The sequence below is a fragment of the Nerophis ophidion genome, linkage group LG09 (assembly GCF_033978795.1).
Source record: "Nerophis ophidion isolate RoL-2023_Sa linkage group LG09, RoL_Noph_v1.0, whole genome shotgun sequence".
In the NCBI taxonomy this organism is placed as follows: domain Eukaryota; kingdom Metazoa; phylum Chordata; class Actinopteri; order Syngnathiformes; family Syngnathidae; genus Nerophis; species Nerophis ophidion.
The window spans coordinates 73622071-73636604 of NC_084619.1; the positions used below are offsets into that span (position 1 = coordinate 73622071).

Below are 14534 nucleotides of genomic sequence, written 5' to 3' on the forward strand. Positions count from 1 at the left end.
TGCGGTTCTGTTTGCACGGCGTGGCGTTAAGGAGCCTGGAAGAGAGGCTAAAAGCTGGTAATTGGCGCTGTGTTGTGCGGCGTGTCAGTCTGTTGCCGTTCGAGTCTGGCTGCGACTTCTCCGTGGCGGAGCGAGCGACGGAAGGCGTCTTTGAGCTTGGTGATGACTTGACATCAAGGGCGTAAGAAGTAAGAAGTAGAAATTGCAATTCCCTTTAGAAATTGCGTGTGTGTGTGTGCTGAGAAGCGCTGTCGCCGAGGCTGAACGCCAACAAGAGAGACGAAGACCGGGACTTAAGTACTTCGCAGCCTATCATAGCGATCCCATAAGACCAGGGAAATAGTCCTTTTGGGGACATGAGCAGAATACTTGCCGACCCTCCCGATTTTCCCGGGAAACTCCCGAACTTCAGTGCTCCTCCTGAAAATCCCCCGGAGCAACCATTCGCCCAAATTTCTCCCGATTTTCCACCCAGACAACAATATTGGGGGGGACTTAAATACATCAAATATATATATATATATATATATATATATATATATATATATATATATATATATGTATATATATGTATATATATATATATATATATATATATATATATATATATATATATATATATATGTATATATATATATATATATAAAGTAAACAACAATAACAATTTTATATTTATTTAAAATTGTATATTTCTATACGCCACAGAATTAACTTTCCGTATTTTTTCGGACTAAAAGGCGCACCTAAAATCCTTTCGTTTTCTCAAAACTCAACAGTGCGCCTTATGTACGGAATCATTTTGGTTGTGCTTACCGAGTTCGGAGCTATTTTATTTGGCACGTGGTGAAATGACAAGTGCGAACAGTAGACGGCAGTCACACATAATAGATACGTGTGGACTGCAATATGATGGCCGTCACGCAGAACCGATACAGGTTTTTTTGATTGATTGATTAATTGAAATTTGTATTAGTAGATTGCACAGTACAGTACATATTCCGTACAATTGACCACTAAATGGTAACACCCTAATACGTTTTTCAACTTGTTTAAGTCCACGTTAATCAATTCATGGTAACATGGTAGACTGCAATATGACTCAAGTAAACAACACCAAAAATGTTATATTTATTTATTTATTCAAAATTGTATATTAATATACTTGCCGTATTTTTCGGACTAAAAGGCGCACTTAAAATCCTTTCGTTTCCTCAAAACTCAACAAAATTGATACGTGTGGACTGCAATATGATTTATTCAAATTTGTATACTTATATACGCCACAGAATTCACTTGCCGTATTTTCGGACTAAAAGGCGCACTTTAAATCCTTTCGTTTTCTCAAAACTCGACAGTGCGCCTTATGTACGGAATCATTCTGGTTGTGCTTACCGACTTCGAAGCTATTTTATTTGGCACGTGGTGAAATGGCAAGTGCGACCAGTAGATGGCAGTCACACATAAGAGATACGTGTGGACTGCAATATGATGGCAGGTTTTTTTCGAGTGATTGATTGAAACTTGTATCAGTAGATTGCACAGTACAGTACATATTCCGTACAATTAATCACTAAATGGTAACACCCGAATACGTTTATCAACTTGTTTAAGTCCATGTTAATCAATTCATGGTAACATGGTCGACTGCAATATGACTCAAGTAAACAACACCAAAAATGTTATATTTATTTATTTATTCAAAATTGTATATTAATATACTTGCCGTATTTTTCGGACTAAAAGGCGCACTTAAAATCCTTTCGTTTCCTCAAAACTCAACAAAATTGATACGTGTGGACTGCAATATGATTTATTCAAATTTGTATACTTATATACGCCACAGAATTCACTTGCCGTATTTTCGGACTAAAAGGCGCACTTCAAATCCTTTCGTTTTCTCAAAACTCGACAGTGCGCCTTTTGTACGGAATCATTTTGGTTGTGCTTACCGACTTCGAAGCTATTTTATTTGGCACGTGGTGAAATGACAAGTGCGACCAGTTGATGGCAGTCACACATAAGAGATACGTGTGGACTGCAATATGATGGCAGGTTTTTTTCTATTGATTGATTGAAACTTGTATTAGTAGATTGCACAGTACAGTACATATTCCGTACAATTGACCACTAAATGGTAACACCCGAATACGTTTTTCAACTTGTTGAAGTCGGGGTCCACATTAATCAATTCATGGTAACATGCTAGACTGCAATATGACCCAAGTAAACAACAACAAAAATTGTATATTTATTTATTTATTCAAAATTGTATATTAATATACTTGCCGTATTTTTCGGACTAAAAGGCGCACTTAAAATCCTTTCGTTTTCTCTAAACCCGACAGTGCGCCTTATGTACGGAATCATTTTGGTTGTGCTTACCGACTTCGAAGCTATTTTATTTGGCACGTGGTGAAATGACAAGTGCGACCAGCAGATGGCAGTCACACATAAGAGATACGTGTGGACTGCAATATGATGGCAGTTTTTTTTCGATTGATTGATTGAAACTTTTATTAGTAGATTACACAGTACAGTACATATTCCGTACAATTGACCACTAAATGGCAACACCCGAATACGTTTTTCAACATATGAATATGTTGTTTTTTTTTTTGTTTTTTTTTTCGCAGTAGACACGACCCCCTTCTAATACCCGGTAATGAGCAAATGGAAAACATGGACATGAATGTGAAGAGGTATGACTCTACCGGAATGTTTCACTGGTGCCCGTCAAAAGACATCGAAAAGGTTATCCTGGTGAGTAAATCCTTTTTTTTTTTTATAAAAGTATCCCACACACACACACACACAAAAATATTAGGTATAAAAAAAAAAGAGAGAGAACTTAACGTAAGTATGCCCAGGAGCCACACACTTGTGATATCATCCAATCACAGACTAATTCATATGTATTGAAATTTCTTCCATTGCCTCTCTGCTTCAAGGTGAGTTGGTGGTTTTCTTTATATGTCCGCAAATAGGCTTTTTGTTTTGGAGGCATGTTTGTTACATATTTGAATTTTGAAAAGGAAAAAATATATATATATGTATATATGTACTGTATTTCCAATATAAGTGGCTTCCTCTCAAAAAAAAAAAGGCTATGCCTCGATTAACCAAATAAACATGATGACTCAGATGCAGAAATGAGGTTCTAATAAAGCTTTTATTTTGAAACAACTTTTAAACCTCCAGAGTATTACGCACTTAATGATTAACAAAAAAAATCAGCGGAAATAATTCCGAAAAAAGACAAACGGCATAGCTCGGTTGGTAGAGCGGCCGTGCCAGCAACTTGAGGGTTGCAGGTTCGATTCCCGCTTCCGCCATCCTAGTCACTGCCGTTGTGTCCTTGGGCAAGACACTTTACCCACCTGCTCCCAGTGCCACCCACGCTGGTTTAAATGTAACTTAGATATTGGGTTTCACTATGTAAAGCGCTTTGAGTCACTAGAGAAAAGCGCTATATAAATATAATTCACTTCACACGTCACTATTACGCACTTAATGATTAACAAAAAAATCCGCGGAAATAATTCCGAAAAAAGACAAACGGCATAGCAACTTTAGGGTTCCAGGTTCGATTCCCGCTTGTGCCATCCTAGTTACTGCCGTTGTGTCCTTGGGCAAGACACTTTACCCACCTGCTCCCAGTGCCACCCACACTGGTTTAAATGTAACTTAGATATTGGGTTTCACTATGTGAAGCGCTTTGAGTCACTTGAGAAAAGCGCTATATAAATATAATTCACTTCACACTTCACTATTACGCACTTAATGATTAACAAAAAAATCAGCGGAAATAATTCCGAAAAAAGACAAACGGCATAGCTCGGTTGGTAGAGCGGCCGTGCCAGCAACTTGAGGGTTGCAGGTTCGATTCCCGCTTCCGCCATCCTAGTTACTGCTGCTGTGTCCTTGGGCAAGACACTTTACCCACCTGCTCCCAGTGCCACCCACACTGGTTTAAATGTAACTTAGATATTGGGTTTCACTCTGTAAAGCACTTTGAGTCACTAGAGAAAAGCGCTATATAAATATAATTCGCTTCACACGTCACTATTACGCACTTAATGATTAACAAAAAAATCAGCGGAAATAATTCCGAAAAAAGACAAACGGCATAACTCGGTTGGTAGAGCGGCCGTGCCAGCAACTTGAGGGTTGCAGGTTCGATTCCCGCTTGTGCCATCCTAGTTACTGCCGTTGTGTCCTTGGGCAAGACACTCTACCCACCTGCTCCCAGTGCCACCCACACTGGTTTAAATGTAACTTAGATATTGGGTTTCACTATGTAAAGCGCTTTGAGTCACTAGAGAAAAGCGCTATATAAATATAATTCACTTCACACTTCACTATTACGCACTTAATCATTAACAAAAAAATCAGCGGAAATAATTCCGAAAAAAGACAAACGGCATAGCTCGGTTGGTAAAGTGGCAGTGCCAGCAACTTGAGGGTTGCAGGTTCGATTCCCGCTTGTGCCATCCTTGTTACTGCTGCTGTGTCCTTGGGCAAGACACTTTACCCACCTGCTCCCAGTGCCACCCACACTGGTTTAAATGTAACTTAGATATTGGGTTTCACTATGTAAAGCGCTTTGAGTCACTAGAGAAAAGCGCTATATAAATATAATTCACTTCACACTTCACAAACCGAAAATCGCTCCGAAGAATCGGAGGAATAAACTCACAAAAGGACGAACTACAATTAGAGTCGTATCTGCTATAAAAAATAACACAAAGCGCTCCAACAGGAAGAACAAAAAAGGCTATACTTTTATATTCTATAAAGATAAACAAAAAAAATCACTCAATCTTTGAGGAAGAAAAGGAATTTAGAAAAATACAAAAACTCACCAAATCGGTTGGACGAAGGCTAGAATAACAACGGTTGTTCAAAGAAGGAGAAAAAGTCAAATTAAAATATACAGCAAGAGATTCTTTGTTCCAAGGAAGTAAACGTGGGAATGAGCCAGGCATGGATACAAACATGGACATGGATTTGGACCCTAGACTGACATGAAAGCTCGAGACAATCAGGCACAGGACAAGGGGAGGCATGAGCTTACATAGAACATGATGGTAATGGGAAATCGCTGGATCGGTTTGCAGCCGAGTGTGAAGCGACCGGAATGAGAATCAGCACCTCCAAGTCCGAGTCCATGGTTCTCGCCCGGAAAAGGGTGGAATGCCATTTCCGGGTTGGGGAGGAGACCCTGCCCCAAGTGGAGGAGTTCAAGTACCTCGGAGTCTTGTTCACGAGTGAGGGAAGAGTGGATCGTGAGATCGACAGGCGGATCGGTGCGGCGTCTTCAGTAATGCGAACCTTGTATCGATCCGTTGTGGTGAAGAAGGAGCTGAGCCGGAAGGCGAAGCTCTCAATTTACCGTTCGATTTACGTTCCCATCCTCACCTATGGTCATGAGCTTTGGGTCATGACCGAAAGGATAAGATCACGGGTACAAGCGGCCCAAATGAGTTTGGGTCTCTCCCTTAGAGATAGGGTGAGAAGCTCTGCCATCCGGGAGGAACTCAAAGTAAAGCCGCTGCTCCTCCACATGGAGAGGAGCCAGATGAGGTGGTTCGGGCATCTGGTCAGGATGCCACCCGAACGCCTCCCTAGGGAGGTGTTTAGGGCACGTCCAACCGGTAGGAGGCCACGGGGAAGACCCAGGACACGTTGGGAAGACTATGTCTCCCGGCTGGCCTGGGAACGCCTCGGGATCCCCCGGGAAGAGCTAGACGAAGTGGCTGGGGAGAGGGAAGTCTGGGTTTCCCTGCTTAGGCTGTTGCCCCCGCGACCCGACCTCGGATGAGCGAAAGAAGATGGATGGATGGATGGTAATGGGAAACAGGTGGAAACAATCAAGGGTCAGGGATGCCGTCAGACTGGTGACACAAGAGGAAGGGCCAGTGATCTGAAACAAGAGGAGTTGCTTTTCAAAATAAAATGCAAATACAAGACAGAAAAAAACTTCCATCACCGCGGTGTGACACCTAAACCTTAATCTTGTGGCAATTTCCAGGAAAACTGCACTTGTTTTTTTCTATTTTGCACTTCATCCACAATTCATCCAATCACTCAGTGGCGTAGTGGTTAGAATGTCCGCCCTGAGATCAGTAAGTCATGAGTTCAAACCCCAGAGTGGTACCAAAGACTATAAAAATGGGAGCCATTACCTGCTTGGCACTGAGCATCAAGGGTTAGAATTGGGGGTTAAATCAACAAAAATGATTACCAGGCGCGGCCACCGCTGCTGCTCACTGCTCCCCTCACCTCCCAGCGAGTGATAAAGTGTGATGGGTCAAATGCAGAGAATAATTTCACCACACCTAGTGTGTGTGTGACAACCATTCATACTTTAACTATGAAAGACAGTAAAACACGCGTAATTCCCTTTCATGTGAGTTTTAAACAGTGACCAACTGCTAGTAAGAGGCAGCTAAAAATATTTAAGACAAGACAAGACTTAAAACCAGGGGAGACAAGGCCATCTCTAAGCTCTGGAACACTCTGCCCCTCCATGTTAGAACTGCTCCCACAGTGGAGTGATTCAAGTCTAGTCTTAAGATCCACTTTGGCTTTTTACACTACGTGAGTTATGTGGTCCTCTGTGTTTTTTTATTTTTCATTTTGATTTCTATTCATTTTTTTATTTGTTTTGCCCTTTACTATCGTTTTTAATCATATTGATTTATTTTAAAAACATTTTTATATTGGTTTTATTTTTTTATTCAGTGTTTGGTGGAGCTAAGGATATTTGAATATTGTTTTTATTATTGTTGTGCAGCACTTTGGAAACATTTATGTTGTTTAAATGTGCTATACGAATAAAGTAGATTGGATTGGATTGGATTGAAGCTTCAAATACCGTATTTTTCGGACTATGAGACGCACTCAAAATCGTTTAATCGTCTCAAAAATCGACGGTGCGCCTTATAGCCCGGTGCGTCTAATGTACGGACTCTTTTTGGTTGTGCTTGCCGACCTCGAAGCTGTTTTATTTGGTACATGGTGAAATGATAAATGTGACCGGTAGATGGCAGCCACACATAAGAGATAAGTGTAGGCTGCAATATGATGGCATTTAAACATAATAGATACGTTTAGACTGCAATATGATAACTTAATAGACTCACCAAACCTTTACATGTCACGTAGACCGCAAGAAAGTGTTGCACATCAAGTAAAAAATCATAATAGGATGCCCTAAATGCGCCTTATAATCCGGTGCGGCTTTTGTATGAAAAAATAACTCAATTTACTGAGCAAATAACCACCATTACATGTTATATAGACCACAAGGAAGTAGTGTCAAAGCGCTTTGAGTACCTTGAAGGTAGAAAAGCGCTATACAAGTACAACCCGTTTATCATTTCAATGTGCTATACAAATAAAGTGGATTGGATTGGATTGAAGCTTCAAATACCGTATTTTTCGGACTATGAGACGCACTCAAAATCGTTTAATCGTCTCAAAAATCGACAGTGCGCCTTATAGCCCGGTGCGTCTAATGTACGGACTCATTTTGGTTGTGCTTACCGACCTCGAAGCTGTTTTATTTGGTACATGGTGAAATGATAAAAGTGACCGGTAGATGGCAGCCACACATAAGAGATAAGTGTAGGCTGCAATATGATGGCATTTAAACATAATAGATACGTTTAGACTGCAATATGATAACTTAATAGACTCACCAAACCTTTACATGTCACGTAGACCGCAAGAAAGTGTTGCACATCTAGTAAAAAATCATAATAGGATGCCCTAAATGCGCCTTATAATCCGGTGCGGCTTCTGTATGAAAAAATAACTCAATTGACTGAACAAATAACCACCATTACATGTTATATAGACCACAAGGAAGTAGTGTCAAAGCGCTTTGAGTACCTTGAAGGTAGAAAAGCGCTATACAAGTACAACCCGTTTATCATTTAAATGTGCTATACAAATAAAGTGGATTGGATTGGATTGACGCTTCAAATACCGTATTTTTCGGACTATGAGACGCACTCAAAATCGTTTAATCGTCTCAAAAATCGACAGTGCGCCTCATAGCCCGGTGCGTCTAATGTACGGACTCATTTTGGTTGTGCTTACCGACCTCGAAGCTGTTTTATTTGGTACATGGTGAAATGATAAATGTGACCGGTAGATGGCAGCCACACATAAGAGATAAGTGTAGGCTGCAATATGATGGCATTTAAACATAATAGATACGTTTAGACTGCAATATGATAACTTAATAGACTCACCAAACCTTTACATGTCACGTAGACCGCAAGAAAGTGTTGCACATCTAGTAAAAAATCATAATAGGATGCCCTAAATGCGCCTTATAATCCGGTGCGGCTTCTGTATGAAAAAATAACTCAATTGACTGAACAAATAACCACCATTACATGTTATATAGACCACAAGGAAGTAGTGTCAAAGCGCTTTGAGTACCTTGAAGGTAGAAAAGCGCTATACAAGTACAACCCGTTTATCATTTAAATGTGCTATACAAATAAAGTGGATTGGATTGGATTGACGCTTCAAATACCGTATTTTTCGGACTATGAGACGCACTCAAAATCGTTTAATCGTCTCAAAAATCGACAGTGCGCCTTATAGCCCGGTGCGTCTAATGTACGGACTCATGTTGCTTGTGCTTACCGACCTCGAAGCTGTTTTATTTGGTACATGGTGAAATGATAAAAGTGACCGGTAGATGGCAGCCACACATAAGAGATAAGTGTAGACTGCAATATGATGGCATTTAAACATAATAGATACGTTTAGACTGCAATATGATGACTTAATAGACTCACAAACCTTTACATGCCACGTAGACCGCAAGAAAGTGTTTTACATCTAGTAAAAAATCATAATAGGATGCCCTAAATGCGCCTTATAATCCGGTGCGCCTTTTGTATGAAAAAATAACTCAATTGACTGAGCAAATAACCACCATTACATGTTATATAGACCACAAGGAAGTAGTGTCAAAGCGCTTTGAGTACCTTGAAGGTAGAAAAGCGCTATACAAGTACAACCTGTTTATCATTTAAATGTGCTATACAAATAAAGTGGATTGGATTGGATTGAAGCTTCAAATACCGTATTTTTCGGACTGTGAGACGCACTCAAAATCGTTTAATCGTCTCAAAAATCGACAGTGCGCCTTATAGCCCGGTGCGTCTAATGTACGGACTCATTTTGGTTGTGCTTACCGACCTCGAAGCTGTTTTATTTTGTACATGGTGAAATTATAAAAGTGACCGGTAGATGGCAGCCACACATAAGAGATAAGTGTAGACTGCAATATGATGGCATTTAAACATAAGAGACACGTGTAGACTGCAATATGATAACTTAATAGACTCACCAAACCTTTACATGTCACGTAGACCGCAAGAAAGTGTTGCACATCTAGTAAAAAATCATAATAGGATGCCCTAAATGCGCCTTATAATCCGGTGCGGCTTTTGTATGAAAAAATAACTCAATTGACTGAGCAAATAACCACCATTACATGTTATATAGACCACAAGGAAGTCTTTTACATTTAGAAAAAAAAAATGTGTGACAATCATTAGTACTTTAACTTACACTTAACTTAATGTTGTTGAGTAAATAAAGAGCACCTGCAGCCACTTCTTGAGGAAATACAGTAATTATTACACTTTGACCTCAGCTCTCCCGAAACAGATGAGTCGCCTCACCTCGTACATTGTTGGTAAAGCACTACATGGCTGGAGAGCTGGGACTTGAAGACATAAGTAGGATATAACTCAAAAGCTTTACTTACCAAGTTTAGCCTTAAGTCTTGCAAAATGTGACTGCTTGTGTTCAACATATGTATGTTTTATTCTAGTATGTCAATGCACTTACCTTTCAGTCCACAGCACATCTGCCCGCCAGTTCATCCTCTCATACCCTCCTCCTCTGCTCTACCCTCCCATCCCGCTTGTGTGCCCCCCCTCTGCAGACCCGGAGCGAGGCCTCCATGACCGTCCTGAGCGGCCATGTGGTGGTCTGTATATTTGGGGATGTCACGTCCGCTTTGGTGGGGCTGCGAAACCTGGTGATGCCTTTAAGAGCCAGCAACTTTCACTTTCACGAACTCAAGCCCATCGTTTTTGTGGGCTCGCTGGAATACTTGCGGCGGGAGTGGGAGACGCTACACAACTTCCCCAAGGTCTCCATCCTACCTGTGAGTGCACCCGAGCTGGTCTCCTCGAGCCTCATTGCGTTGCACGGCCCCTGAGATCATTTAATAATGAAAAATAAGAAAAACACTTTACATTGAGTTAACAACCTCCAAGTGCTATTTAAGAAAATAAAAATAAAAAGATGATAAATAACAATAAAAAGAGAAAAGCCTAATAGCTACAACTAGTATGCATGTATCTAAAAAAACAGGCTTTTTTAAAAAGAAGAGTTTTTGAGCCTTCTTTAAAAAAATATTCACAGTCTGTGGTGCCCTCAGGTGGTCAGGGTGAGCGTTCCACAGCAGTTCCCATTGTTTCGTAGTGTCTTAGCTAGTCTGTGTGATGATAAGAGGGGAACACTTTCACGAACTCAAGCCCATCGTTTTAGTGGGCTCGCTGGACTACCTGCGGCGGGAGTGGGAGACGCTACACAACTTCCCCAAGGTCTCCATCCTACCTGTGAGTGCACCCGAGCTGGTCTCCTCGAGCCTCATTATGTTGCATGGCCCCTGAGATCATTCCCGTGACTACATCCAAAACACTCTTAGATTATAGATGTAATAATAAAAAATAAAGAATACACTTTACATTGAGTAAACAACCTCAAAGTGCTATTAAAGAAAATACAAATAAAAAGATAATAGATAAAAATAAAAACGAGAACAGCCTAATAGCTACAACTAGTATGCATGTATCTAAAAAACAGGCTTTTTTAAAAAGAAGAGTTTTTGAGCCTTTTTAAAAAAATATTCACAGTCTGTGGTGCCCTCAGGTGGTCAGGGTGAGCGTTCCACAGCAGAAAGCCCGGTCTGCCATTGTTTCGTAGCGTCTTAGCTAGTCTGTGTGATGATAAGAGGGGAACACTTTCACGAACTCAAGCCCATCGTTTTTGTGGGCTCGCTGGACTACCTGCGGCGGGAGTGGGAGACGCTACACAACTTCCCCAAGGTCTCCATCCTACCTGTGAGTGCACCCGAGCTGGTCTCCGCGAGCCTCATTGCGTAGCACGGCCCCTGAGATCATTCCCGTGACTACATCCAGAACACTATTAGATTATAGATTTAATACTAAAAAAATAAGAAAAACACTTTACATTGAGTAAACAACCTCAAAGTGCTATTAAAGAAAAGAAAAAGAAAAAGATAATAAATAAAAAAATAAACAAGAACAGCCTAATAGCTAGAACTAGTATGCATGTATCTAAAAAACAGGCTTTTTGAAAAAGAAGAGTTTTTGAGCCTTTTAAAAAAAATATTCACAGTCCGTGGTGCCCTCATGTGGTCAGGGTGAGTGTTCCATAGCAGAAAGCCCGGTCTCCCATTGTTTCGTAGCTTCTTAGCTTGTCTGAGTGATGATAAGAGGGGAACACTTTCACGAACTCAAGCCCATCAATTTTAGTGGGCTCGCTGGACTACCTGCGGCGGGAGTGGGAGACGCTACACAACTTCCCCAAGGTCTCCATCCTACCTGTGAGTGCACCCGAGCTGGTCTCCGTGAGCCTCATTACGTTGCACGGCCCTGAGATCATTACCGTGGCTACATCCAGCACACTCTTAGATTATAGATTTAATAATAATAATGGATTCTATTTGTAAAAAAAAAACACTTTACATTGAGTAAACGACCTCAAAGTGCTAGTAAAAAAATAAAAATAAAAAAGATAATAAATAAAAATAGCTAGAACTAGTATGCATTTATCTAAAAAAAAAAAAAAAAGGCATTTTTAAAAAGAAGGGTTTATAAGCCCTTTAAAAAAAATCACAGTCTGTGGTGCCCTCAGGTGGTCAGGGAGAGCATTCCACAGCAAAAAAGCCCGGTCTTCCAATGTTTCATAGCTTCTTAGCTAGTCTGAGTGATGATAAGAGGAGAACCCCATTAGTGCAGGCGAGACTTGACTTCAGTCCTTCGGTCCAGTTCTGCAAAGCTACATCACTAGAATGTCACAGCTTGAAAACTTGTTAGCTAATTTGCCAAACTCCTCGCCGCTCGCTTCTTCAATTTGTTTTTTCTCTTCCTCTTGTCTCTGCCTTCTATCCCTCTGTCCCCCCCCCCCCGACCCCCCCTCCCGCCCCGCAGGGTACGCCATTAAGCCGGGCAGATTTAAGGGCTGTCAACATCAACCTCTGCGACATGTGCGTAATCCTGTCAGCCAATCAGAACAATATCGAAGATGCTTCACTGCAGGATAAGGAATGCATCTTGGCGTCGCTCAACATCAAGTCTATGCAGTTTGATGACAGCATCGGGGTCTTGCAGGCAAATTCCCAAGGTAAGGGGGCGCCCTCTCTCAGACTTGGCGGGGGCCCGGAGGGGACAGGACGCGGGAAGGGTAGTCAAAGATTTATTTTGGAAAAATAAGTCATAACATTTGGGATATTTATAGTATTGATACAGTCAGTCAGGGTTTATTCCATTTCTTCACCTTGAACCTAGAGCAGGGTGAATGTATCATTGTGATGGATGATCGCCATTTCCGTATTTTTCCGGACTATAAGGCGCATTTAAAATCCTTTCATATTCTTGAAACTCCATAATACGCCTTATAACCCGGTGAGCCTTATGTAGCGAATAATGTTGGTTGTGCTTACCCACCTCGAAGCTATTTTATTTGGTACGTGGTGAAATGATAAGTGTGTCCGGTAGATGGCAGCCACACATAAGAGAATCGTGAAGACTGCAATATGATGGCAGCCACACATAAGAGATACATGTAGACTGCAATATGATGGCAGTCACACATAAGAGATACGTGTAGACTGCAATATGATGGCAGTCACACATAAGAGATATGTGTAGACTGCAATATGATGGCAGTCACACATAAGAGATAAGTGTAGACTGCAATATGATGGCAGTCACACATAAGAGATAGGTGTAGACTGCAATATGATGGCAGTCACACACGATATGATGGCAGTCACACATAAGAGATACGTGTAGACTGCAATATGATGGCAGTCACACATAAGAGATACGTGTAGACTGCAATTTGATGGCAGTCATACGTAAGAGATATGTTTAGACTGCAATATGCTGGCAGTCACACATGAAAATAAATGTAGACTGCAATATGATGGCAGTCACACATAAGAGATACGTATAGACTGCAATATGATGGCAGTCACACATAAGAGATACGTATAGACTGCAATATGATTGCAGTCACACATAAGAGATACGTGTAGACTGCAATATGATGGCAGTCATACATAAGGGATACGTGTAGACTGCAATATGATGTCAGTCACACATAAGAGATACGTGTAGACTGTAATATGATGGCAGCCACACATAAGAGATACGTGTAGACTCCAATATGATGGCAGTCACACATAAGAGATACATGTAGACTGCAATATGATGCAGTCACACATAAGAGATAAGTGTAGGCTGCAATATGATGGCAGTCACACATAAGAGATACGTGTAGACTGCAATATGATGGCAGTCATACATAAGAGATACGTGAAGACTGCAATATGATGGCAGTCACACATAAGAGATACGTATAGACTGCAATATGATGGCAGTCACACATAAGAGATACGTGTAGACTGCAATATGATGGCAGTCACACATAAGAGATACGCGTAGACTGCAATATGATTGCAGTCACACATAAGAGATACGTGTAGACTGCAATATGATGGCAGTCATACATAAGGGATACGTGTAGACTGCAATATGATGTCAGTCACACATAAGAGATACGTGTAGACTGCAATATGATGGCAGTCACATATAAGAGATACGTATAGACTGCAATATGATGGCAGTCACACATAAGAGATACGTGTAGACTGCAATATGATGGCAGTCACACATAAGAGATACGCGTAGACTGCAATATGATTGCAGTCACACATAAGAGATACGTGTAGACTGCAATATGATGGCAGCCACACATAAGAGATACGTGTAGACTGTAATATGATGGCAGCCACACATAAGAGATACGTGTAGACTGCAATATGATGGCAGTCACACATAAGAGATACGCGTAGACTGCAATATGATTGCAGTCACACATAAGAGATACGTGTAGACTGCAATATGATGGCAGTCATACATAAGAGATACGTGTAGACTGCAATATGATGTCAGTCACACATAAGAGGTACGTGTAGACTGCAATATGATGGCAGTCACACATAAGAGATACGTATAGACTGCAATATGATGGCAGTCACACATAAGAGATACGTGTAGACTGCAATATGATGGCAGTCACACATAAGAGATACGTGTAGACTGCAATATGATGGCAGTCACACATAAAAATAAGTGTAGACTGCAATATGATGGCAGTCATACATAAGAGATACGTGTAGA

At 41.0% G+C, this 14534-nt stretch overlaps 1 protein-coding gene across 1 annotated transcript in view; it reads left to right on the forward strand.

Moving 5' to 3' along the window:
* LOC133559722 (calcium-activated potassium channel subunit alpha-1a-like) overlaps positions 1-14534 on the forward strand; it is a 572272-nt gene that overhangs the window by 482533 nt on the left and 75205 nt on the right. Inside the window, exons 25-27 of the mRNA XM_061911767.1 lie at positions 2634-2760; positions 9980-10204; positions 12279-12471. Of these exons, the coding sequence (XP_061767751.1) occupies positions 2634-2760; positions 9980-10204; positions 12279-12471 (545 nt within the window). The remainder of the gene's footprint in view (positions 1-2633; positions 2761-9979; positions 10205-12278; positions 12472-14534) is intronic.